The 27473-nt window shown below is 42.5% G+C and overlaps 1 protein-coding gene across 2 annotated transcripts in view; it reads left to right on the plus strand.

Moving 5' to 3' along the window:
- The first annotated feature begins 2181 nt into the window (after nucleotides 1-2181).
- The window catches only part of SORT1 (sortilin 1), a 67817-nt gene continuing 42525 nt past the window's right edge, over nucleotides 2182-27473 (plus strand). For both annotated transcript variants that reach the window (XM_045081945.1, XM_045081946.1), the window contains exons 1-3: nucleotides 2182-2552; nucleotides 22586-22645; nucleotides 24057-24130. In XM_045081945.1, the coding sequence (XP_044937880.1) occupies nucleotides 2247-2552; nucleotides 22586-22645; nucleotides 24057-24130 (440 nt within the window). In that variant the 5' untranslated portion in view covers nucleotides 2182-2246. The remainder of the gene's footprint in view (nucleotides 2553-22585; nucleotides 22646-24056; nucleotides 24131-27473) is intronic.

Genomic DNA, 27473 nt, shown 5'->3' on the forward strand with positions numbered 1-27473 from the left:
GGCCCACATCGGGCACCCTGCTCAGCAGAAAGCCTCTTTCCCCCTCCCTCTGCTGCTCACCCTGCTTGTGCCCTCTCTCTGTCAAATAAATAAGACTTCTTGTTTAAAAAGATAAATAGGATCAGAAACAATCTCGCTAGTAAAAGTGATGGTTTTGTGATGTGTAACCGCTTTTTATTCATCTTTTTGCTATAGAATTTATCTTGGAGAAAGGTACAGTTTTTACTAATAAGTAATTTATGTATTTTAGTCCTGCAAGTGAGGTAAGATCTTATGTGCAGTATCTCACAAGGGAGATCTGACAGTGCAACTTTTGCATATAATGCCTGTGTCAGACTAAAATACTGAAACACTTTAGTTACGCAAAAACATTTTCTCAGCGCCATATGCAAAGTACCATGTCCCTAGCAGCTAATACAGTTGATGAAGGAAATACATATTCTGTAAGCATACGGTTGGTTAACAAAAAGTAATATATTCAAAAGTACAATAACTGCAACAATTTAATACTTGTTTAAAAGTGTATGTAGTAATTCGTCCACGAGATGGCACTGTTGAGTTGTTTTTTCTCTTCAAGCCCATAAGACAATAGACCATTCATCTTTGTGTCACCCAAACAAAGAAATATTCCTCTATACCCTTTCTTCTTCCCCTAGCTAATCACATGCTACTGGAACTGACTGTCTTGTGATCTACTCCATAGTTGGCATAGATTAAAAAATAATCTGTATTTTAAAAAAATAATCTGACACATGGTAATTAATGGAAAGGAACAAATTGTACACCAGTTTTCAAGCTTTGTCATTTCAGCAGCTGAGAACTTGGAAGACTGATCTAGAGATTTCACCACTCTGCTCAGATGCCATTCAAAAATATTTTTCACTTCTCAGGTCTTATGGTTGTTCTGGGAAAAAATGTAAATTTGTAAAGCTTTTTGTTTGCAAATTATTGTGAGTAGATGGATTTTAATGTAAACATTAGGTTGGGTGCATTGCACCATTTTGCTCTACAATGAATAATATATTCTCATTTGGGTTTACCTCCAGTTTGTAGTTAAAAGTACTTTTTAGTGGTATTATTGAAGCGTAACGTTTGTGCGCTTAGTATCTTTCTATTTGCTACCTTTTCTACTGAACAACTTCGAGCATTCAGAAGGGATGGAGTCAGTAAAGATTCAAAACTGGTTTTACCTGCGCTGCATGTTCTAAAAGTTAAGTGTGCAGTTTCTGCGATAAAGGGAACCGCATAGGGTTTTGTTTTATTGATTAGAGGCAGGATGCTAATTTAGGGGGCATCATATACTCAAAATCAAACTTGTGCAATGCACTCATGGCAGGGTTAAGACACTTCGGTAAAGACAACATGCACCTACCTATGAAATTATCGTGTCTAAAGTAAGCGCTGGGGAATTCTCTTGCCCCTTTTACCCATCCCTGATTTCTAAGCTACTTTGTAAGTCTAGGGAAACCAATAAGCAATCCTGCCTTTGGCCTAACTCCCTGCGGAAGAGGAAAGCGAGTGAGACCATACGTGGTGGAGTGGAGGACTCTTCAAGCTTGCATGAGTCACGGATGTTCTGATGTCTATCTGCCTCCGTAGGACCAGCCCACACAGTTCGCATTTACCTTTCTGGCAGCGAGGCGGGCTGCTTCACTGGACAATGGGTGCTCCAGTACGCGAAGGTTAAAAACCTGAAGCACCGGTTCATGACGAAGCCCCCTTTTCCAGCTGAGCAAGCTGAGGGAGTCCCTTAGGAGATTTTCCAGGCGCTGCCGCAACCCAAGGAATTTTAGGGATGTCTGTGGGGGAGACGCGCGGGGGGGGGGGGATAACGCGGTCCCCAACCTGAGGGTGCCAGAGCGAGCAGCGAGGGGTCTGGGCGCCACGGGCAGGGGGTGCTTCGCGGGAGGCGCGGGAGGCGCGGGAAGCTCCTACGCTAACTCTGGAAGCCCGGCCCGGGAGACGCCAGGCGATGGGGGGATGACCTCAGCGGTCTCTGCCACGTTCCAGCCAATCAGTCCCGCATCTTGGCATCCGAATCCAGGACCCCCGAAGCCGGAGGCGACGCGAGCCAATGAGGAGCGGACCGGGGAAGAAGGACAGGCGGCCAGCCTATGGAGGCGGAGAGGCCCGGCTGCGCGTATCCAAGGAGCGCCGGGCTCCGGCTCGGGGGTGTGGCGCGGCGCCGGCGGGGGTGGGCGGGCGCGCCGGGCGGCAGGTGTCGGCGGCGTCGGCATTCGGCGGCGATGGAGCGGCCCCGGGGAGCTGCGGATGGCCTCTTGCGCTGGCCCCACGGCCTCGGCCTCCTTCTCCTCTTCCAGTTGCTGCCGCCGGAGACCCTCGGCCAGGACCGGCTGGACGCGCCGCCGCCGCCCGCTGCGCCGCTGTCGCGCTGGTCCGGCCCCGTCGGGGTGAGCTGGGGGCTGCGCGCGGCCGCGCCCGGGGGCCCGGTTCCCCGCGGCGGCCGTTGGCGCCGCAGCGCGCTCGAGGAGGACCAGGACTGCGGCCGGGTACCGGACTTCGTCGCCAAGCTGGCCAACAACACGCACCAGGTGAGCGGGCGCCGGGCCCGGGCGCCGCCCGGACTGCGAGGTGCCACCCCCCGGCCCCCTCCCCCGGCGGCCGCCTGCCCCGCCCGCGCGGCCCGTCCCTCCTCCAGCGTCCGCGCGACTCGCGACTCCGCTGGGGAGACCGGAGCCGCTCGCCTGCCCCGCGCCGCCCGCGCCCCCCGGGCCGCGGCCCCGAAACTGCGGTGGGCGGGCGGAGTCCGGCCCGGGAGCGGCCCCCGGGACGCGGCGGCCCGCGCGGCTATGTTTCGTCACAGGGGAGGCAGCCTTAGACTGTCACGGCATTCTTTTTTCTTTTTTAAGTTGCCAAAATTTCTAGAGCGCCCTTGTTTTGTGTCTGTGTAAATAATCAGGACCCAGTAACGCTATAACCCACCAGGAGGCTGGAGGACTAATCACCTCTTTAAGTGCTGGAGAAGTTGGGCTGCGCAGAAGCAGAGGTGTGTCCTCGCCGGGTCAGTACTTTCAGGGTGGGTAGGCGGGTGTTCAGAAATCCCACAGCAGTTCTTAGGTTACTGTGTGTATTTTAGTATGTGAAGGGACAAGCTTGGAGATGGGCTGACAATGTATCTGTGATCTCTCTTCCGCCTTCAATTTGACCTTCTAGCCTGGCGTGGGAGTCGACCAGGGTGGTCTTCATCCTGTTGTAACAAGATTTCCAGCAGGACGCACATTGCCGGCTTTCTCCTTCGTGCTCAGTCCTAGTCAGAAACTTTAAAAATTGCGATAGTTCTCTCCCTAGGGACAAGCCCCTCAACCTTTGCACACTACTGGCCTGACAAAGCCCATTGTTAAGAAGGTCCAGGCTCCTTGCTGCAGTGCAACGTGGACACCTTTCCTCTAGTCTCCCTGGGAGCTAATGGTTTAATTGTTGCTACCCATATTTGCCCAGGGTAGCCTTCATGTGATACATTCGCCATTACATTTCACATTCCCTGTCAGCCAAATCTCAGTCTCCCTTGAACTATCTTTCTCCCTTTGCCTGGACTCTACTTGATACTTGTGCTGAATTCTCAGATGTGGGGTCCCCGGACGCAGTTGCTGTCAGGGCACAGGCAGTCAGGGAGAGCCCCACTGAAGGCCACACTGGTGGCAGCTATGTAACTTGTGCTGACCGGTGGAACCAAGTTGGATACAACCAAGTTGGATGCGGACAGGGTGGAGTGAGTACTGGGAAGACTTCCTGTTTGCCAGGAAAAAATAATGGTGTAGAGGGCTGTCTCACAGTGGGGAGTTGAGGAAGGCTTTACAGCACTGATGCTGAACTTAAAACAGGACCCCTTCCTTCCTGGAGTCAGCTGGACGTAGCATTCTTACCCCATATTTTTGATTCTTCTCTTGCTGGTTGACCTACCTCAGGACCTGCTGCTACTCCTGGATGTATTCCCTGACTAGTCTGACTTGATACATCTTTTGTAAACTGTTGATTTCTAAAGCTAGAGGTTGAAAAAAATGGCTCAGGGGTTCCTTAGGCCACATATACTCAAAAGCAGATCTGAAGCCTTGTTCTTCAGAAAGAAGCTTCCCTCTATTTCTCTCATTTTATTTAGTTACTGCTTTTTTTTTTTTTTTTTTGCTTTTTTTCTCCGTCTTCTTTCAGTGACCTAATTTTAAATAGCTCTTTTTGCACTTGTTAATTGCCAGTAGTCTCTTCTTCAGAGATCCCATCCTGTTTATAACATGTGAATGTGGTGAAAGTGAAGCCATTGTTAATAATCTTCACCTTAGAAATGGTTGAGTAAAGCAGTTCTTAGAAGTCCTTAACCCAGAATTGTTATGTGGTAGTCTGTTCTGCTTTTCAATTTTTTATTTTTAGAAATCCTGATAAGTCATCCTGAACGGTATTGAGAGATCTAGTATTTAGCGACCCTTTATAAACAGTGTGAAATAAAAGGATCAGCATGGCCAAACAACTTTTTATTAGGGCTATTGTATACTTTTGTATACAATACTTTTTTTGTATCCTTTTGTACAGCTGGGAAAGTGCCACTAAGAGGAGTTTTTCACAAGATGACAGGAGTCAATTCCCAAAGAAAATCGAAAGTTTTTGGTTCTCATTTGTTAAAACTTGCAGTTCATGTTAAGCCACATTGATTCATATAGTCAGTGCACGAAAACGCCGTCCAAATGTCCAAGATGTGCTGGATGCTGGGTGCCAAGATACAAAGGAAAGAGTTCAGACTGGACAATGAAAAGTCTCAGAAGGTTTTAGCAGATCTCCTGGACCATTGGCTTGTTTGGCTTGTGAGAATTTATTGGCGTTTCTTCTTTAAAAAGCAAGGTAAAACTAAAGCATGATAGTGCTTTTATATTCTGGTATTAGGAGATAATGTGCCCTAATGACTTATACCTTGGGCTTCTTCCCTCATGAAATCCAGCAAGTGTGTCTGTGTATTTATAAATGCCCTTTTCTCAGACTCAAAAAATAACCTTTTTATCTTTAACCCAAAATTGTTTTCATGCCACACTTTTAACTGACTCTTTTAAGCACTTGGAGTATCCGTGACACGTATAACCTTTGCACATGAGACAAATTGAGCAAGCACAGAAGATTTTATTAATGTTGGTTGCTAAGTTGGATTGCTTCAAAACATTCCTCCTGTAAGTACTCCTTTGAGGTTCAGCATGAAAACTGTCTTAAAGAAACAGATGAAATGCTTTGGCCAGAGTTACAGTGGTTGCTGACATAATTTCCTTACTTCCCATTCCTGTGTTCAGACCATTTGATAATTTCCTTAAAACTTTCAAAACTTATGATTAAAAGCCAGAAACTGTTGCTCACTCTCTGTCCTCTCTCTGCTCCTGTCATTAACTACTTCTTTAACAGAACTTCCCAACTGCACCCCAACATCAAAGCATCTGGTTTCTTAAATAAACAGGCCCTGGAGAGAGACCACGTTGTATGGCATGTGGGCTCTGAGAAGAATGTGTGTGTTTGTTTGCTGGTGCTGGCAGGGCTGAGTCCAGGCTGACAGGACTGAATGTGCCTGTTGGAGGTTCAGGGAGCTCCCGCTCCTAGCCTGTTGTGGATCTTTGTCACACCCGGAAATCGGAAGGTCAGTCAGTACCTTTATCTGCCCCAGAACTTTCTAACTGCCTCATTTATTGCAACAGGCAGTCTCTCTCCATACTACCTTCCCCAGCACTCCCACCCTGACCCTGGAGTTAGTCTTCTCTTGAGCCCTGTTCCACCCGTTTGTTTTACAAAGAGGTAGAAGCATAGGAATTCCATAGGATTTCCTTCTTGATCCCGGTTGAGCAGAATGAGCAAAATCCCCACGAGGACCCTATTCCCATGCAGTATACTTATATCAGACCTTTAACCCTGATGGCTGTAAAGTGACTTCTGCAGTCGGGAATTCAGTTGCACGTATCAGCAGATTTGATGATGTGTATTTGTCTGGGGAAAGGTTAGTCTTCATCTGTAGTTTGGTTGGGGTGAGTGTAGAGAGCTATCCAGGCAGGACAAATGGCTCAGGGGGACTGCAGTGTAACAATTAGGTAAGGTCTCTGCTGACTCAAATATTTGGCTTTGTGCATAGTGATTTTTCATTAGAAATCTGAGTCTCCTGTTTGTGGAAATGATTGGAAGAAGGCTTATGTTCTGGTCAATTTCTAATGGTTATTTTCTTTCTGTAATGATAAAAATATTAGGCTTTCCATCCTGCTGTTTTGATTCTGATTTTTCATGTCCAGTTCACAAGGCTCTTAGCAGCTTCTTCTGCACTCTGCCGATTTCCAATCAGCTCTTGCCAACAAGCATTGGATTCTCAGTGGGTGACTGCAGAGACTGTGCTCCCCAACTTTGTCCTAGTTGGCCTGTTATCCTTGTGTGATCCTCACAGGAAGGACAGAGCTTAACACTGAGTGGTAATGGTTGGAGCAGGAGTGAGGTCTGCTCCTCTCCCTCCCTTTCTGTGCACCCCTACCCCTTAGGTTCTTTTTTTTTTTTTTCCTTTTAAGATTTATTTATTTTGGAAAGATAACATGAGGAGGAGGAGCAGAGGGAGAGGGGGAGAAAGTCCCAAACAGACTCCACGCTGAGTGTGGAGCCTGACTTGGGGCTTGATCCCACAACCCAGAGATATGACCTGATCTAAAACCAAGAGTTGGGCGCCCAACTGACTTTGCCACCCAGGCACCCTTCAAGTTCTGCCCTTACAGAAGTGAGCTGTGTTTTGAGACTGGAGAAATGATGCTTGGATGTTTTATATGATTAGAAGCTAATTTTATGGCAGGCAAAACTATCAAATTTGACATGTAATTAAAAATACAGCTTTTCTTGCAAAAGGCACTGTGACAGTTGCTCTAAAAATATTATGAAATAGATATTGCATTTGTAAATTTGAAAAATTTTTTCAATTACCTTCCTATTTCTTTGTAACTAGTGTTTCTTTGGCATTTTTTATTCTTTTTAAAAATTTGGCAAAAATTTGTTCTTACCATTGTCTAGTTGCCTCACTGATTTGTGTGTAGGTGGGTTTGAGGAGTAATGGGGCTTGAGGAACATGCTAGCCAATTTCAGGCTGTTCTAGACAGGTTTTTTGTTGTTCTAATAGTGACTGTAGTCAAAGTTGGGTTAGTCATATGTGGCTTTGAGTTAGCTGGGTTGAATGAATCTTCATACCTACAGACGTTGTTAAGTGCCAGAAATGTGGAGGTTTTTTCTGTTTGTTTTTGTTGTTGTTGTTGTTTTGTTTTGTTTTGTTTTAAAATATTGAGGCTATTTTCCCCACTCCACCCTGAATCCTAGTCTCAGGAAACCACAGCAAAAACAGAATCTTCCATTCAGAGCCTGTGGTGTTTTGCTGAGAAAGTTTTCTGTGAATGCAGTTTATTTTCTGTTTTACATTTCAGTATCGAGCTCTCAATTCCTCAGATACAACAGGAGAAATTTTAGATTAGCTTTAAAATGTCTAAAAAAATTCTGATTCATATGGAAGAGGGGGAGGCCAGGGGTTGTGATCACAAATGTTTATTGATTGATTCCAAATTTAGAAGCAAATTGGGGCTGTTCTGCTTCCTAGTTGAACTTGAACATAGCAGGGATTTCACATCTGGGGGTAATTTGTTACCACCTCCAGAGCTTGCTTCACTGAAATATGAGTGTTCTTTAAGATAGCAGGAGTATTTTTTTTTTCCATAAAATTATGAAAGACATTTGACTTGTTTACTTTTTGGGTAGTACTTTGTCATCCTTTGTTGCCTGAAAAATCTAATGCAAAGCAAAGCTACTAGCTTGGATAGTCTAAAAGCAAACCCAGAAAACAAATAACAATTAATTTGTTTTTTTCCTTTCCTACAGTACTTGGCCAAAACTAGGATTTTTTTTTTCTCTTGTCCTGGCAGCTTGTGTTTTTAAAAATAGATGGTCAGCTTACCATTAATATACTCAGCCCTGTGCTAGTTAGAAACATATGAGTGATTAATTGGCTTGATTTTTTTTTTTTTCCATCAGAAGAGAATGTATGAGGGGTTTTTTGTTTGTTTTTTTTCCCTCTTGGGCTTGAATACTATCTCTTATATTTGCTTTTGTTAAGAGTTTTGTTCTTTTCTTCCTGTATGTTCTAAGAAGCGAAGTACTGATATTGTACTTAAGCCAGTTTGCAAGTCTGGTTCAATAGCAAGATCATCACCCTGAAGGGCTAGGAGAATAACTGGGAAGGAAAATTTTGATCAACTTTATACTTCCCAGACAAGATAGTTCGAAACAGACGTCTATCTGGTACCTACCCTTTGTCAAAGGGATTCAGATGTTGTATGCACAATTCAAAAGAGAGCTCTCAATTTCCAGATTTGAGTCCTGGCTCTGCTGTTTTATAGCTGTGTGATCATGGACAGTCACTTCACTCCTCTGGCCTTTATTATAGTTTTTTAAACTAGAGAAGCAGCTTTAGGATCATTTGGAAGGGGAAATAAAAAGTTTTATCAAAATGTTTTGTTAAATATATTGTGTCAATGTCATTCATTTAAGCACCTAGTAAGCTACATATAGTGGAGTCCAGGCCTTTGGACATCCAAAGCAAATGTTAAAGACCCACATTGGTGCTGCTTTCAGGATTAAGTGTTCAAAGGTGTCTTGATGAAAGTTTGGAAGAATTTTTAAAGAAGGCATGCCCACCACAGTGCAGTGGTTTGGGAAGGCCTCCTGGATGAAGAGAGAATCAAGGTATGCAGGTAATTCTTAAGAGATCTGTAAAGGCATGATGGTAGGGAAATCCAGGACATGCTCAGGGAATGGTCAAGGGAAAGTTTTCTGTGGGGTAGAAGTAGCTGATGAGGAGTATGTCTAAGGTTTCCAGAAAAACACGTAAGAGAAGTCAAAAAAGGTAGGTCTTAGGTGGGAGAAGGAAGAGGAGACAGAGGGGAGGGCTGGGCAGGGAGCTGTGCTTTGGGACTTCATGGGTAATGTCTTTTAACGGGTAGTGTTAGACTTGAGGCTGGAGATGGAGAAACCAGAGGTGGAAATGGGGATCCAAGAAGAGTTGACCATTTAGAGGTTGACCATTGCTGTGGTATTGAAGAATACATCCGACAGGAGAGCAGAATAGAGAGCAGGGCAGACCACCTTTTATACTTAAAGGTGCTAAAGGTTCTAAGGAACACTCTTAGACTCCTGGACCTTATTGGAGGAGAATGTGAGCCAAGGCATGAGACTCCCAGGAGCTATAAGATGGTGAAGCCAATGAACAGATTTCTCTTTCCTTAATATTTTTGAACAGGATGAGGTTGAATTCTTGCTGATAATGTGCTTAACAGTTTGAATCATAGATTGTTAGGCTCATTAGCTGGTCAGATCTCTTACTTTTACTGATGAGTCTAAATGACTTTGTATGTGGGCCAAGAACTGAGAGTAGAACACAGATGTCCCAATGTGGTGCAGTGTTTCGAAGTGTTTCATAGAGATGTGTGTGTGTGTGTGTGTGTGTGTTTTAAGATTTTTATTTATTTGAGAAAGAGAGAGAGAGGATAAGAGCACAAGTAGAGGGGAGCAGCAGAGGGAGAGGGAGAAAGAAACTCTCTGCTGAGCAGAGATCTCGGGGTAGGGCTGGATCCAAGGACTCCAGGATCATGACCTGAGCCGAAGGCAGATGCTTAACTGACTGAGCCACCCAGGCACCCCTCATAGAGATATTTTAAGTCAATGCATTTGCTTTAGGGATAAGGCAAGGTTATAGACCCCCACTCTAAGTCCTACAGTTGTGAATTCTCTGCTCTTTTCCATCACTGAACCCTCAGCAGAGCTCAGTTAGCCTTTTTTAGCCTCAGTTTCCCATATAAAAAGCATTATCAGAGGCTTTGAAGAGAAAATGTTCTGAAATCCTTGGAGTACCATATGTGTGATTTATGTCATTTCTTAACAAGCCTGTTGATCTGGCTACTGACTCCACAGGGCCCAGTTGTCAGCCAAATGATCCTGATAAATACCAACTCCAGAGCAACACATGCAGAAAAGGAGATACGGGAGATGAAGTGGTTTTATCACTTGGCAGGGTTGGGTGACAGGCTTGGGTGGGGGTGGCAAGAAGGAGGGTGAGTCAAGATTGGCAGAAATGTGAGAAGCGCATGTGTTCTTTTTTTAACCTTCATGATTACATCAAAATTTTAACTTGTTAATATGATTGGCAGTTCTTTGAGGCAGTGGTTAGGAGGGAACATGATCTCAGGTCAGACCTGGCTAAATTCAAACTTCAGTGGTGACCATGGACAGATTAATTTCAATGTGTCTTGGTCTTTTCATCTATAAAATGGAGGTCCTAAGTTCTATGTCTTAGGGTCATTGTGAAGATGAAATGAGATGTGGGATTTAGTGTGTGTTCATTCTTTAGTAAATCTTAAATGATTATTTCCACAAAGCTTCTGATGCGTTACTGGTTAGATGCCCAAATATTTGTATATACACTTGAAATTGTTTTTTATAGCTGTAATATTCCTAGGGAATCATCATGAGCAGTGATAGAAGTCTGGATTAAGAAATGTGTACTACTTATGTCCTTGGACTTGGGATTTTAAGAACAAGGATATAAGGTGAGAGGGAGATTATCTAACCCAGGTATCTTTCCTGAAGCTATGGGAGTTGATGGAGAAATAATAATCCGACCATCATCAGATCCCCCGTCATTTGGTTCTGGTAGTTTCAAGTAGATAAAGTTTACTTATGGTTTTAAAGAATTTATAATCATAAAAAATAAGACTACTTACTATTTAATCACTACTTCTGAAGCTTCAGTAAGCTTTAGTTTATCAGAGTCAGTGCCTGTGGTTTTAAGTTGACAGCTCCGCACCCGCACCTTGCCGGCTTCACCCTCATTTGTTAACGGAGCCGCCACTGTGAGCCCTGCACCGCGCCGGTGTCTGGGAGGTTTGAAGAAATAGTAACAAGATGTGATGGCTGCTTCTGAGGAACTTTTCTTGGAAGCACGGCAGACCAGGATGCTAGTGCAGTTATTTTTCCTTATGTGCATGTCTCTTTAGGCTAACATTTCACCACTTCCCGCCCCATGCCTACCCTCTGTTCCAGTTAGTGTGACCTTTCCACCAGGCCCTGAGCTCGTCATGTGCTCTGTGCTTCTCCATCCTTGTTCATATGGCTTTCCTCCTGTCTGAATGCCGTTCTAGCTTCAGTGGCTTTCTTCTTTTCTCTCCTACAACACTCAACGATGCTGTGTAAGCTAGCATTTAACTATAGTATTCTGTCTCATGTTTACTTTCATTTCTTCAGTTTTCTACAGTTGCTGATTATACAATGCTAGATATTGGCCATTGTATTGGATCCTAAGCTGATGGTAGAACAGAGCAGACAAGACCCCTGTTTTTATGAGCCAGTGGAAAACATGAACGTTAAACAAGTATGTAGTTATAAATATGATTAGTACCCAGAACAAAAGTAACAACCGGGGAGTAATTGGCAGATGTCCTTTTAATCTGGGGGCATTAGGAAGGACTCACTGAGAAATTATTTAAACTGAGATTTGAAGATGAATAGAATTTATTCAGTAGGAGTATCACAGAACCACGTGTTCAAAGGCTTGGGGCTGGAGGGAGCTTGGTGTGCCCAAGGACCTGGAAGCAAGTGGGTGTGGTGGCAGCAGAGGCAGTGGGCGCTTCTTACCCATTCACAGTGGCTTAGTGGCTGGCATTGGGGACCTATCCCTTATCACTTTTTCTTTGAAGTGGGACTAAGATGTAAAAAGTAAATGCTGCTTTGGAATTTAGCTCATTTATTGGTCATAATGAGAATTGAGTTATCCTAAGAAAGTGAATTTTTCAAAAACTAAGCCCACCCTTTTAAGTGCCAAAGGTTTTTTGTTTTTGCTTAATGAGAATCTTTCTAAAATATTTCTCTACCTTCTTAGTCAATACTGTGACCCCACATCATTTTAGAAGAGTGGTGCTCTGCCACCACTCCTATTATTTTAATCGGTGTGGCATTCATGCCCTCAAGGGCTGTTGAGGTATGTGGGGCTGTTTTCTTCCCTTTCTTCAAACAGCCCATTGTCTGCTTGTTGAACCTTACTTTTTGGTTCTGCTGAAATGATAGTCCCTTTGCAATATCCTCTTCTTTTTGCTGCTGACCCTGTCTTGAGACGCACTATCCCCTAAATTTTAGCTGCTGCTTCTGTAAACTAGGAAAATGGATTACTAATTGTAGACAATTCTGACAAGTTTGGCAAGTTGATACAGAGTGATGGTCTGCAAGTTTATCTCCAAGGTCAGATGCAGAGATTTCTACCACGTGAATACTGCCCTCAGAGGTCTCACATGCTTCCTTCCAGTGAGTGTTCGGTGAGTGTTCATTGGGGTTTCTATCTAAGGCAGGGTACTGGGCCCTCCCCCTTTCAGCACGAAGGGATTGCAGAGCCCAGCAGGCAGCCGAGTTGGTTTTTGTTTGTTTGTTTAAACAAAGAGCTGTGGAAAAGCAAACGGAGTGGTTTAATTACTGATGAGTCATAGAATTTTAAAGCTAATAAGGACTAGAGTTGTTGGCATTCCAGCCCCCCTCACCTTGGTGGTGAAGTTAGGTTGCACTGCTGAAGTTCACACAGCTTTTCTGCAGAGCTGGAAAGAAAATTTAGATTGACTGTTAGCCCAGTGCTCTTCTCTTTACCGTCCTGCCTTACAGAAAACTCTGAATAATTGAGTAGGTATGAAAACTTGTGTAATGTTTTGTGTTTAGCGTTTTCATTTCTAAGAATAGTCTCCCTGAGAACTGGAACATTTGTGATCTTATTTTTAGCTCGTGTTTTATGATCCCAGCAGTGCCTTATTTAACAGAACTGAATTCTGTGAAGATTTTCTTCCTGCCTGCAGGAGCGTCACCCAGGCTATGTCCCAGACCTATTCCGCTGTGTCCTGGCTGTCCCTGTGTTCCCTAGCTGGGGTTTGGAAACCTGAATCTTAAATTCCCAGCTTCTATGGGCCCACCAGGGCCTCACCTTTGTATGTTATTTCATTTGATTCTTACTATTCCAGTGAGCGAAGGAGCATAATTCAGTTTTATTTCTGAGGAAGTGGATTCCCAAGAGAGAAAATAATTTGAGCCTGTTTTTCCAACCAGCGAGTTACTGGACTGGGCTTTCACACCTGCTTTTGTAGTTGTATTTTTCACTGTGACAGGCTGTCATCTATAGATTAAAGGTCTAGCATGGTTAGCCTTCATTTTTAGACTTCTGTAGGAAGTGTGTTTTGGGTATAAATGCTCCATGAGCACAGAACTCGGACTCCCACTGCTGTTTCCCCAGGGCTCCAAATAGGGCGTGGTGCATGGTAGACACACAGAGGTACTTGTCCAAAGAAGGAATGTGTGTGAAGGATGCCGTCATGGGATTCATTCCCTTGTTTACCTGCCAGAGAAGTGGTTCCTGATGGCAGAATGGTCAGGTCATCTGTGAATGGCTTTTCACCTGGGGCCAACCCTGTAAACCTGACCCACATTTGGTTCTTTCAGTAGTTTACTTTCGATCAGATGTGTAACTAAGACAGGCAGAAGTTTCTCATTACCAGGTTTTCTTTCCAAGCTACAGTGAGTCTCACAACCAACTGTAAGTTCTCTGAGCTATAGAAACAGTAATTTAATTAGGCTCCTGGTTTAATTAGATGTGAAGACAAAGTTATTCCCACGAAGCATGTTGTGTTTTGTGGCCTTTCTCTTTTTCCAGATGGAGCTAGCAATTGGCCATGGGTCCCCAGAAATGGACATTAGTGTTCATTCATGGTCTCTTAAATGTGTGGACCTCAGACTTTAAAATGGTAGGCAGTAAATGCATGGATAAATCTTACCATCAGCTGTCAAGGTGGATGTATTTCAGAGAAGGTAGTACAAGCTGTCCCCTACTCTCAAACATAATGAGTCCCTGAAAACCAATTTGGTTATAAATGCCAGCCAAAGATTTCCTGCTGCCCAGAGCTTCCCTACTGGGGGCAGCAAATGGCTGTCAGTGCCATCTGGGATATTAGAAATCACTGTTCAACAGGTGATGTACGGAAGACTGTGAGTGTATTGGTGAATATTGACGTTGGGATGTGGTATTTGGAGGTCTGCCTTAAATCGAGACCACCGACATTAGTGTGGCTTCGAGGCATGGGCTTTCTAACCCGTCCTGTAACCTTCTGTTGCATCCTGTTAGCCAGTATAATAGAAGTATAATAGAAGAAACTGACATCATCTGTGTATACTTTAATACCATCCTTTTATATATCCTTTTTTCAAAATAAAAATAACTTCTATAGTTTTATTTTTAAACATGATTCCTGCTAGTGGAGGTGGGGTGGGGAGTAATTCAGGCAGTCCAGAAAAACTATAAAGAAGGAAAAGTATCCCCATGAATTCTACCATTTAGAGGCAGTTGCTGTTGATTTTCTGAAGGACCTCCCTCCAGGTAACTTTTAACCATAAGGACCCACACAGGATTTTACACACTATTCTGTGACTTGCTTTTTAGGAAGCACGTTGGGAATGTCCTCCAGTGTCAGATGCTGGAACATCTCCAGCAGCACCCAGTCTGCTTTGTTGCCTGTTATAGCATATGTAACAAAGCTTTAATCCTTCACCTAGAATATACAGAGAGAGTGATATCTTACGGTGTTGTTACATGGATGAAATGAGGATGTGTTAAGCTGCTTTCACGCAGTAGATGGCCTAAAGGATGTGCTCAGTAGCTGCTAGCCTCATCCAGGTACAAACATCCTTTGTCAAGATGTGTAATTATCCCACTGTGATAAATTCCTAAGGGTGGGATTGCTGGGTCATATGGTGTGGACATTTTCAGTTCTGATTCACATCACTGTTGAGACGCTCCCACCCACAGTGCACACAGGTGCCCGGGCTCTGTGTCCTTACTGGATAGGTGCTGTCAGGCTTTTCTGGAAGTTGGAAATGTCATTACATTATTTGTCTGTGATTTCCTTGGGATTACTAGTGAAATTGAATAGCCTTTCCCATGTTATTAGTCATTTCCTTATCCTTTGTGAATTGCTTATTTGTGTCTTTTGCCTATTTGGAGGTCTTTGTCCTTTTCTTATTGACTTGACAACTCTTTTTTATAGTGACCCTTTGTCTTGTTGCAAATAATTTTTTTCATTTTTTTCAACTCGTGTTTTGCCATTAAATTTTTTGGTGTTTTGCCATTAAATTTTTTTTTTATGCAGTCCAAGTAATTCCTGTAGTATGTTATGGGTTCCAGTTTTTGCATCATTTTTTGAGATGGTCTTCTCATTTTAAGATTATAAAAATAGTCACTCATACTTCTAGGATTTTCAAGATTTGACTTTCTGTATTTAAATCTTTGCTCTGTATGGAATTTATTTGTGAGTGGGGATAAGAAAGGTTTTAGGGATCCAGCTTATTTTTTCCATATAGCTAGTTTTTCTAACACTTCAATCCCTAACTTGAAATGCTAACTTGATCATACACTCTAAAAGAAGCCTTACCCAGGCTTGGACTTTGTTTTGTTCCATTGATCTGTCTTGTCTATTCTTGTGCCAGTAACTGTGCTAGGAGATTAATAAATCTCTCTCTAGAAGTGACAAGTTTCATGCTCATCTGCTCCTGATTGAATCAAGCTGACATTTTTACATAGCTAGTCTTAAACTGCTTGGTTTCTGAACTTCCTACCATAGAGTATGATTAAGTAATCAGAATTACTGTATCTACTCCGTGGGCCTTCTGGGTACTGGCTTTTGGATTGATCTTCACATAAATAGCATATTTACATGGTTTCCCTTGATTTTGGCCTGCTTCTGCATTGTACATTTGGTTGACTGCTTAGCAATATGAAGTGGCCAGATCATATTCTCTTTGTGCTAAATAATCTACCTCTTAGGCATAATACATTGGAGCAACACTGCTATTGTTTTCCAGAAATAAAATGTGCTTCAGCTCTCCCCACCTTCTCCATTTCCACTGTCATCTCTACAGCTAGCACAGAACATCACTTTTGCAACACTGCTTGCGGTAGGCATCCCCTATACCTTCTGTTGCCTGGACTCCTCAACTCCTACATAGCTATGTGTTTTTATATGTTCAGTATTTTAGTATTGTAGGCTATTCATTGGTAATATCGTGCTGAAGGTCTGGGGTTTTCTCCTTTTAAAAGGGATTATTCTGCCTTTCAGTTCTTTCTAGCCACATAGCCTTGTCCTCTGCTCATATTTCTTTTATTCATCTTACTTTACCTTGATTAGAACAATTGAACCATAACTTACTGGTTGATTATGTTCAGCTGTATATACCATTGGAAACCATGCCTATTTGCATAAGTGATCCTGTGGCCTCATCTCTGTTTTCTGTGGGCATTCAAGCAGAAGTACTTTTCTTCTCGAACACATTTCCTTTACTGTATTTTTATTTTTCTTCTATTCCTACCATGGCTTGTCTATCCTAATCTTAAAATTTTTAGTCATTTGAACAAGTGCTTAATAGTGTCTACTGTATACTCAGCACTTGACTGGTGGGTGACATTAATATGTTATTTGTGTTCTCCTTTGACATTTTTCAGAAGGGTTGCATGTATCTTCATGTTTGTTTTACCTGCACAACAACCTCCTCCCATCAACCTTGCTGTTGCTTGTGGCTATTCCCACCTCTGGAAACCTTGCTTAAATCTCAGTATGCAGACCCCTGTTTCTTCGAACTCAGATGTGTGCATTTCTCTTCTGTATGGTCTGCCCCCCCCCCCCGCCAGTGTCTCCAAACAATATGATGCATGCAAGACACCTTTACCAGTTTGGGCCTTATGGAGTTGACGGTAATTGTAGTGGGAAGGAGAGGAGTGAGGTCACTGGTATGTGTATGAGCACCCTGGAACACGTCTTAGTGTTAACAGTGTTCCAGCTGGCAGAAAGGGCCATTATTTACTGAAATGGTGGTAACCACGCTGGAAGGAGGATTACACACAGATTGATAACGCTGATAGCAGGGGGTTGCGAATAGACTTGTACGGAGATATTCGCGGCGCTCTGAATACATATAAAACCTTGTGCTAGGCCTGATGGGTGACACCACATCACAGTGTCTGCCGTCAAAGAACACCCAGTGTAATCTGAGAGGTAGCCAGGTGTGTAAATAGTTATAGTATCAGCAACATCCATACATGTTGTGAGAGTAATACCTAGGAGGAGATCACGTGAGCTGTGATCATGAGGAACTGGAATGGTTGGTTTTACACGGAAAGTCGGGATTTCAGTTGCCTCCAGATCTTTTGCACTGGTGTAGTCCCTCCCTTGAGGCTGTCAGAAAGGAACATCCACCATATAATAGTGAGGGGCAACGAACAAGTTCAGAAGAACCAGAACCTTTCTTTTCTAAAGCATGCATTTAAAAACTATTTTCACTGGGTATAGAATTTTATCTTTACAGTTTTCCCCCAGTTCTTTAAAAATCCTGATCCACTCACTAGTTTACACTATGAATAAGAAGTCTCCAATAATTCTTTGTTCTTCTGTATGTAATGTCATTTTTTTTCTTCTGGGTGCTTTTAAGATTTTTATCACTGGTTTTAAACATTTTGAATATGATGTGCTTTGGTGTAGTTTTCATTGTGCTCCTTAAGCTTGGGATTTGTGAGCTTCTTGGCTCTCTGGGTTTATACTTTTAATTAAATCTGGGAAACTTTGGGCTCATATTTCTTTCCTTTTTTTTTTTTTTTTTTTGTTTTCTCTTTCTGTTCCCACCCTACCCCCCAATTTTCCAGGAACTCCTATTAAGTATATATTAGGTGACTTGAAGCTCTATAGCTCAGTGATGCCCTGTTCATTTTTCCTGTCTTTTTTCACCGTGTCTCACTTGGATAGTTTCTATGGGTATAGCTTCGAGTCTATTAAAATGTCCCTTTCTGGGGCACCTGGGTGGCTCAGTGGGTTAAGCCTCTTCCTTTGGCTCAGGTCATGATCTCAGGGTCCTGGGATCGAGCCCCGCATGGGGCTCTCTGCTTGGCAGGGAGCCTGCTTCCCCCTTCTCTCTCTGCCTGGCTCTCTGTCTACTTGGGATCTCTCTCTCTCTCTCTCTGTGTCAAATAAATAAATAAAATATATTTTTTTTTAAATGTCCCTTTCTGCAGTGCCTCCTCTCCTGTTAATGCTGTCCCATGTAATTTTCATCCCAGGTTTTGTAATTCCCATCTCTAGAAGTCCAGTTTGAGTCTGTTTCATATCTTCTATGCCTTTATTTAGCATGCTCAGTCTACTCTCTAATTTCTTAAACCTGTGGAGTATAATTACAGCTGTCTTCATGTCCTTGTCTATTAGTTCTATTATCTGTGTTATTTCTGGGTCAGTTTGATTGATTTTTCTCCTCATTATGGTTCCCGTTTCCTTGCTTCTTTGCATGCCTGGGTTTTTTGATTGAACGTTGGACATTGTGAATTTTATCTTCTCGATTGCTAGATATTTTTATATTCCTATAAATATCTTGAACTTTGGTCTGGGCATAGTTAGGTTCCTTGGCAGTGGATTGGTCCTTTCTGTTCTTGGTTGGGTTCTTTCTTTTTCTCTTCCTTTTTCTTTCTTTCTTTCTTTCTAAGCTTTTTAAGGCAAGTCCAGAGTAGCATTTAGATGAGGGTTAATTTTTCTTTCCATATGACCTTTTCTTTCCACCTGAGGTTTGGTCTGTTGTTAGATCTGATTTCATTTTTCTCTTTTACTTTCAGTAGTATAAGAATGTTAAAGACTGGGGCGCCTGGGTGGCTCAGTGGGTTAAGCCGCTGCCTTCGGCTCAGGTCATGATCTCAGTGTCCTGGGATCGAGTCCCGCATCGGGCACTCTGCTCAGCAGGGAGCCTGCTTCCTCCTCTCTCTCTCTCTGCCTGCCTCTATGCCTACTTGTGATCTCTCTCTGTCAAGTAAATAAATAAAATCTTTAAAAAAAAAAAAAAAAGAATGTTAAAGACTGGAGTATAAAACGTTAGTTGCATTTGTCATAGACAGATGGGTTTTTTCAGCCATTATTTGCTGAAATGGTGGTAACCATGCTAAAAGGAGGATTACACACAGATTGATAACACTCACTGGTAGCTGGGGGTTGCGAATAGACTTGTACGGAGATATTTGCAGAGCCCTGAATACATATGAGACCTTGTGCTAGGCCTAATGGGTGACACCACATCACAGTGCCTGCTGTCAAAGAACACCCAGTGTAATCTGAGTTATTGGGAAGGAAAGGGAGGAAGAGTTAAAGGTAGCAGAAGACCCCAATTGTAGTTAATAAATCTGGCCTACATTTCCAGAGGCACTGTTTGGATGATAAATGAGGGCAGCTATCCTTTGAGTTGTTCAGGTGAAGCTGGGTGTCGCTAGTGATATCTAATGACCCTCCTCTTTCTGTGACTGGGTGACAGGAAAATGTGAGTAATGCCAGTGTGCGCTGACGGGGTGCAGTGTATAGAGCTTTGTGAAAGTTGCAGATCCTGATTGGCTCAAGACTAACTACATTGTGGCCTGATCAAGATTGCCAGGACTCCTGTGATGGAATTTGTCTTTTATCATAGTCAGTTGTGATGACCAGAGCCTTCCTTGGAAATATAGTCTGTGTTTAAACGACTGTGAGCCCATGTGGTCTCTCTGGTGCCTGTGGTAGCTCTGGGTATTCCTACTCCTCAAGGAGCTCATTGATGTAATTTCAGACACTATATCCTCATGCAAGAGAACAGGCCGTCTTGCTCTGTGTGGAGTATCTTACAAGACCCATTGCTGTGTCAGTTTTTAAGCTGCTGGTTCCAGATGTCTCTAGCAGCCCTACTTTTTCTCAGATGCTTAGCCAGCTTACATGTATGAATGGCCTTTCTGTCCTGCAGAGGCTGTGAGAAGCTCTGCCTGAATGTTTGAGAGTTAACCGGCATTTAACAAGTAAGCCTTCCATGAGGCACGGATTGTACCGTTTTCAGAGATCGTACAAGAGCTTCTGCTGAACTCAAAGGTACTCACTGTCCAGGGGGCAAATAGTGTAGGTGAATTCAGAAACCCGTTCAGGAGGACCATGAACGAAAATGAGAAGATGAGCAGAACAGTTAGTGTTTTTGAGTCGTATTTCTTCAGACTTCTCTGTTGGGGTAGTTGCTTGAGTGACCAAGTGGCTGGCATCCCACCATTTATAGACATGTTCTATTTTGAGACTGAGTTTGTGGTTTGGGAAGGATGTATAATCATTTTCAACAGACGCTTATTTAGGGTGTTAAGTATCAAGTCAGGCCCAGAGAATACCAAGAAGTATAGTTACAGCCTCTGCTTCTAAGGAACCGCTCATCCTTGGAAAGTCAGGGCGCACTTAACGTTAAAGAACTTAGTAAGATGTAAGAAGTCTTTGTAAGTGAAAAGCATAATTGTCAACATTTAGCAGGAGTATATACTAAACTGTTAACTGCTCAGGGGAGTGGGGCTTGAGGTGGTGGGGCACAAGGTGGGGAAGAGGAAAGCTCTTCACTTTTTATTATGCATTTGACCTGTGGACAACATGAGTTTGAAGGGCACGGATCCACTTACATGTGGTTTGTTGGTGTTTGATAAATACAGTGCAGTTCTGTAAATTATTCTCTCTTCTTTATGATTTTCTTTATAACATTTTATTTTCTCTAACTTTTTTGCAAGAATACAGCATATAGTAGATATAATGTAAAAAAAAATATGTGTTAATCTTCTCTTGGAGATATTGGTAAGGTTTCCAGTCAGCAGTAGCCTATTAGTATTTAAGTGTTGAGGGACTCAAAAATTATATATGGCTCTTGACCATGCTGGGGGTCAGCACCCCCTTCTCCCACGTTGCTCAAGGATCGACTATATACGTTTGTGCATGGTTGGAAATTTTTACCAAGTGCCAGTGTATTGCCTTTTTGGAATTCTTTATCAGTTAAAGAAATGATGGGAGGGTGGGGGGGTACCTGGGTGGTGGGCAGTAAGGAAGGCATGTGATGTGATGAGCACTGGGTGTTATACGCAACTAATGAATCATTGAGCACTACACCAAAATCTAATGATGTACTGTGTGTTAGATAATTGAATTTAAATTTAAAAAAATAATAAAATAATATAAAAATTTTAATTTAATTTTAAAAGTGATACACTAGAAGATTATACCCATAATGTTAGCCTTGAATATCTGTGTGATAGGATTATAAATAATTTATATTTTCTTTATTATACCTCCCTATTATTGCCCACATTTTCTATAATGGATATGTATTATTTTATAAATAGAGAAAGTGTTTGAGAACCAAAACCCTAAAGGATCCGTGATGATTATTATAACTACATTCCAACATGCTTCTGGTATCTTGGTTATAATATACCAGCTTTCCCTTTTCTTTTTCCTAACTCTTTTTTTTTTTTAAAGATTTTATTTATTTATTTGACAGAGATCACAAGTAGGCAGAGAGGCAGGCAGAGAGAGAAGGAAGCAGGCTCCCCGCTGAGCAGAGAGCCCGAAGCAGGGCTCAGTCCCAGGACCCTGAGATCATGACCTGAGCGGAAGGCAGAGGCTTAACCCACTGAGCCACCCAGGCACCCCTCTTTTTCCTAACTCTTACCACAACTGCCAAGACTTCTTCTATCTTAATTCATCATCATCACCACTATTTATTTACTTATTTTTAAAGATTTTTTAAAAGGTTTTATTTATTTATTCATTTATTTATTTGACAGACAGACATCACAAGTAGGCAGAGAGGCAGGCAGAGAGAGAGGGAAGCAGACTCCCCACTGAGCAGAGAGCCCAATGCGGAGCTCGATGCCAGGACCCCGAGATCACGACCCGAGCTGAAGGCAGAGGCTCAACCCACTGAGCCACCCAGGCGCCCCTTAAAGATTTATTTTATTTATTTTAGAGAGAGAGCAGGAGGAGGGGCAGCGGGAGAGAGAGAATCTCAAGCGGACTCCACACTGAGCACAGAACCTGACACGGGAGTCGATCTCACAATCCTGAGTTCATGACCTGAGCTGAAGTCAAGAGTCACACACTTAATGAACTGAGCCACTCAGGTGTCCCCATCTTCACCATTTAAAGGTGAAACAGGGCATTGGCTCTTGCTTCTGTCCCTTGTCATTTTGAGTGAGTGAGTTAGCCTTGGAGCAAAAGGAATCCATCTATTAACTACTCAACTATACTGTGAAGGCTGCCTAGAAAAATTTAAATTATGCCGATTGGGTTACAATTATATCTGTCAATGTGGGCTGTGATCTCTTAGTTTAAAGCATCCTAAGAATACTTTCTATATCTTTATATTTAGTCCTGTTGGAGAAAGAAATTCGATTATTCCATCTCCCCATCTGGTGCAGTAAGAAAACTCATCTGCTTGGCTTACTTTATATGAGAGAGAATTAAAATGTCCAAGTTAAAAAAAAAAATGTCCAAGTTATTTGTAATTTGGGTTAAGTAGTTCAATCCCAGCTTTCCTACATTTTTCTGGGAATTCATATTCCCTTATGATTATCAGCTTAATTACTTTGGAAGTAATAGTGTTCTGAATTATTTAAGGAAGCCAGAGATCGAAAGACAGATGTCATTTCTAAATGAATTTTTTTTTTCCCTTATAGCATGTGTTTGATGATCTCAGTGTCTCAGTATCCTTGTCCTGGGTTGGCGATGGCACTGGGGTAAGTAGTATTTTCAGTCTGTTAATTCAGTGTAGCAAGAAGAAGACGGGGATTTTAGGAGTTTAAACACTGGATGTTGTTGCTTTTTGAAATGGTCTCCAATCTCCATTGCAGGCATGTTTGCAGTACAGATTTTCAGGAAGCTGTGATTGGTTTGGTTTTGCTTTAGAACTGGGAACATCTAGTGACTGCCTTCCATAGTAGGAAGACAGACACCTTTTTAGTTTTTGATAGCTGCTTGGCATCAAGATGAGCAAGAAGAAGAAAGAGGAAGGAGAGTGCCATGTGCTCAGCCAGGAGCCTCATAATACTTGGGAAAACCCCTGTGTAGCAGCAGAAAACTGCACGTTGCACATCTTGGCATTTTTCCTCCAAACTGTATTGTTCTGTGTCCTTTCCCACAGTTAGTGTTGAAGGACTGTGGCGCCCATGGGCTCGCGGTTGTTCAGCTCCTTCTGTTGACTCTTCCCCTTCCACGGAGGAGCCCGTGCGAGGACTGGCATCATGGAAGTAGAGTCCTTCAGCTCCTCATCCCTCTGTATCCCCATATAGACAGTCCCCCAGCAGGAAGCTGTGCTGAGGGTGGCTGTAGGTCTTGAGTCAGGGTATGGCATTGCCCGGCTCTGTGTTCTTCTGTCTGAACAAGGGAAGGGGCCATAGCTCATACCCTCTGGTATTCTGGTAATGTATATATCATAGCACTGAGGCCTGTGACAGTGGCATCAGGAATCAAAAGAAATAGAATTTTGATGTTGAAAAGCAAGTTATACATTTCTTATTTTAATTAATTTTTAACCATGTCTCAGTTTCTTCTAAAATTTGAGTAGTGCACCAATTTCTGTGATTTAACCATTTATCTAAGATGGCATGTATCTCTAAGGCTTCTTGTTATGTGGCTATTTGAGACTCCATAGCCTCTTGTATTAATCTACTATCAGAGTCTTTTTCTCATGAATATTTCTTTCTAGAAAAATACTTATTTGAAAAATTAATTTCACAGAGAACTAACGGCAAGGAGAGGAAGAAATGGACAAATATATATGATATAGTGACTTCTCTAAGAACACCCATACTATTCTAGCCTCTGTGAGCAGAAAGAGAGATGATCTTTGCCTGAGAATATCTTACAATAATAGAGATTCACCTTTCCTTTATCATAGTGTGAGGTTGATTATCTCTGCCTCACTACTTGAAGTGTATGTGATGGGACCATTTGAACAAAATGAGTTGAGATTTTGAGTCATTGTGAGCCCAATGAATGTGGTCCTTCTGGGTTTTCTGATACTACAGTATAGGCTACCATAGGGCAGGACTCCTGGCAATCTATTACTTGTTGATTTAATCCCATCACATGCAAGCATGTAATTGGATGATCTTTCTTATTGACTGCATGCTTTTGTCTCTTCCCCAGATCATTCTGGTCTTGACTACCTTCCATGTACCACTGGTAATTATGACTTTTGGACAGTCCAAGCTATATCGAAGGTGAGATGCATAACGTGTGGCTGGGGCATTGGCTGAGTAACACATTGTGAATGTAAGTTCCCTACGATATAGACATGATGGAGTTTAAAAGTTGATTTAAAGGATTTTCTAGCTATCTTAAGTTTTCATCAGACTGTCACACTCAGCATACTGCGTATCTGCTTAGCAACCTGACGAAGTATAAAAAGGGATCTAGTTCCAAGGAGTTTAGGCAGGCTGACCTCACTGAGTGGCAAAACAATAAAGGAAGACAAAGGAAGAGTTCATAGCAGCCTGTATCTCTTCATTTAAATGGGTATTTATTTGTGTGAAGGTATCATAGAATTTAAGCATCTTTCCATTTATTATGCGTTTTTTTTAGATCTCTGAAATAACACAGAGTGGTTTTTATATCCTTGAAAGAGTCCTTCCTATACCTTTCAGGTGAATGTGATTTTTCTTACAATAAAATGGATATGTATTTTGAGCCCTAAACAGATTTCCAGATCAGAGGGAGTTTCCAGATCAGAGGGAGTTCTGACCTAACCCACGTGTGTCACAGTATTCACATTGGTAATGATGGGGGCAGTATGTGTTCAGGAACTATAATCTATACTGTGACGTTCACAAAGTTTTAGAGTTGTCTTCTCAAAGGTACAGCTTGGTTAAATAGTAGGTTCTTTCCCTTAATTATAAGATTCAAGACCAACTTACTCTCAGAAATTGCTGATTGTCTTCTCTGTCATTTGTGCCTATCCCATTTTCCCCCCAAGGGACTTTAAAGAAAGATGACATCCCAGCAGATGACATAGAAATGCCTCCCAGGGCCAAGGGATCTCCCAAGGGCCATTGTACTCTCTCAGGGTTCCTTCTTTGACTATTGGTTTTGGTCCGGGAGGAGGTGAACCCATGTTGAAGCTCTGAGATGATGGATCAGCCCAACCTTCCTTCCCTGGTAGGCGTGATCACTGGCTGCTGCTGCTGAGCCTGGAGCCAGTGCTCTCTGCCCTTCAGCATAGTGATGTTGGCTTAAAAATTGACCAAGAAGGAATTGCCATCTTGAAATCCATTAAAGCAGGGTTCTTGACTAACTTGGGGTTCCCCACCAACTAGCCAAACAACTGACTCATAGCAGGCAAGCAGTACATACTAATTGAGTGAATGAATACCTTTGCTTCTGTATAATTTTCAGGCTTATAGTATTTTTTATTTGTTTGATAAAGATTGACAATGCATTGTAGAATCCCAGTGCTGAAAAGGGCTATGATTTATAGGTGATTTTGTTTATTCAGATAGAACAGTAGTTGAAGCATTTCGGACAGATGAAAGGTATCCTGTTTGGGGAGGGAAAAAAATTTTTTTAGGTTGTAACTTCAGTAACTCTTACCAGTATTTAAAAAACCTGGCTCTCATAAAATATTTTCTTATAGAAAACAACCATGTTATAAAACATTTGGAAATTTTAAAAGAAAGAAAAAATTCAACCTAAAAAGTAAAGTGTGATCTTAATATTTTTACACTTTATTATCTTGATTTTTCCCTTTCATATTATTCATATGACTACATACATAGTCTTAGGAAACAGCGTGGTCCAGGGTAAAATTGCCAGACTGTGTTGGCAAACAGGCCTGGGGACTGAATCTCAGCACTGTCATTTGTAAGCAGAATGAACTCAAACAAGTCCAATGTTTTTTGTCATCTGTAAAAGAAAGGTGGTAATAATGGCCACTGCAGAGCCTCTGCACATTGTGCTTTGCATTGGCTCGTGTGGAATAAGAACGAAGTGGGGTTAGCCGCTGTCGTGCCAACAGCCGGGGATGGCTTGTAGCCAGCCTGTGCTGGCACTGCCCTACCAGTTATTAAAATGAATCTGAGAGCCTTTGGTGCCAGCTGGTAAAGAGTGATTGCCTGCCCCCAGATGCTTCTGTGGCTTATACAATGCTCACACCCTTGCCCCTGCCAGTATGCAAGTATTACTAACCCCTGATGTTAACCTATGTCCATTCCACTTGGTGAGTGCTGCTCATACTGTGGCATTTTTCATATCCCCTCTGCTAATAATTTACCATTTTTGTTAGATCAACAGAACTTATTTAATCACTATCATTGTGGACACAGATTGTAGCTGATGTTTTCAGTATTACTAATGCTGCTGTGGTAAATACCACACATTTACATCAAAGAAGTTGCTGATTTCCAATTCATTTCTAGTAGCAAATAAAAACTTCCTCTCCAGTGGATTCCCTACCTGTTGTGAAGGCTGTTTACTAAACTCTTCCCTCACCAGATTGAACTGTCTTCTATACCTCTTGCGTTAGCCACTTTCTTGCTTGCCTTCTGAATTCCCCTTTTTTTTTTCTTTACACTGCTCTTGAAGTGTGTGGCTAGAACTGGACCTGACAGGTTCCTGAGTCATACCTAGGGGGCGTGAAATGTGTTTTCATGACTCTTTTTCCCATCCTTTTATTTTTCAATTCTGTGCTTACTTTAAAGACAGCCAGAAGAAAAAAAAAAAGAAAACAAAAGAAAAAGTAAAAAACAAAAGCAGTATCACTAAGTGTTACTGTTAAAATACCAACCAGCATCTGACTCAGCCCTTCCCATCCTATATTTGCCTAGTCTTGTGAGAAACCCCTAACACACACTTGACTAGAGAGCGACCCTGTTTGTTTCTCCAGTAGTGTCCTGTGACTGAGCTTCTGCTGCTTCCTGTCCCACAGCAGGGTTCTTGTTTGGGTGTTTTTTTGTTTTTGCCAAGGTCATTTTGAATATTAATTCTTTCCTCCCTGCTGTGAAGTGAGACCTTTTCCAGAGTTTAGGTGGAAACTGTAAATAGGCTTCGTTGCTTCTCCCCTGGCCTGGCCTCTAGGAAGGGACTCCTGTTGTCCTGTTGTCCTGTTTTTGGGCAGGCCAGCCGAGGGGCACGTGTTGCTCAGAGGGGAGGGGGCAGGTTGATTAAGAGGAGTCCTAAACAGGCCACGGTTGCCCAAGAGAAAAAACAAAAGCCTGTTGAATTCTTTCCGAAGTCTCTCCTGGTTTTCACATCTCTCATGATCATATTATTTACCTGATTATCTTTCTGTACTAAATCTTATGTGGTCATATGTTCATTTGAGAATCAAATAGACAGCACTTGGTCATGTGCCACTTGCTCTGAGTCTTATGGCCCAGAGGCTCACAGGATAGAAGGAAGTTGTGCCTGTCACCTATGCTGTGTTAGAGGGAAATATATACTTTGTGTTTTTGGTTTTTTTTTTTTAAGATTTTATTTATTTATTTGACAGACAGAGATCACAAGTAGGCAGAGAGGCAGACAGAGAGAGAGAGAGGAGGAAGTAGGCTCCCTGCCAAGCAGAGAGCCCGA

The sequence above is a fragment of the Mustela putorius genome, unplaced genomic scaffold (assembly GCF_011764305.1).
Source record: "Mustela putorius furo isolate JIRA1106 unplaced genomic scaffold, ASM1176430v1.1 tig00000585_pilon_pilon_pilon, whole genome shotgun sequence".
NCBI classification, from domain to species: Eukaryota; Metazoa; Chordata; class Mammalia; order Carnivora; family Mustelidae; genus Mustela; species Mustela putorius.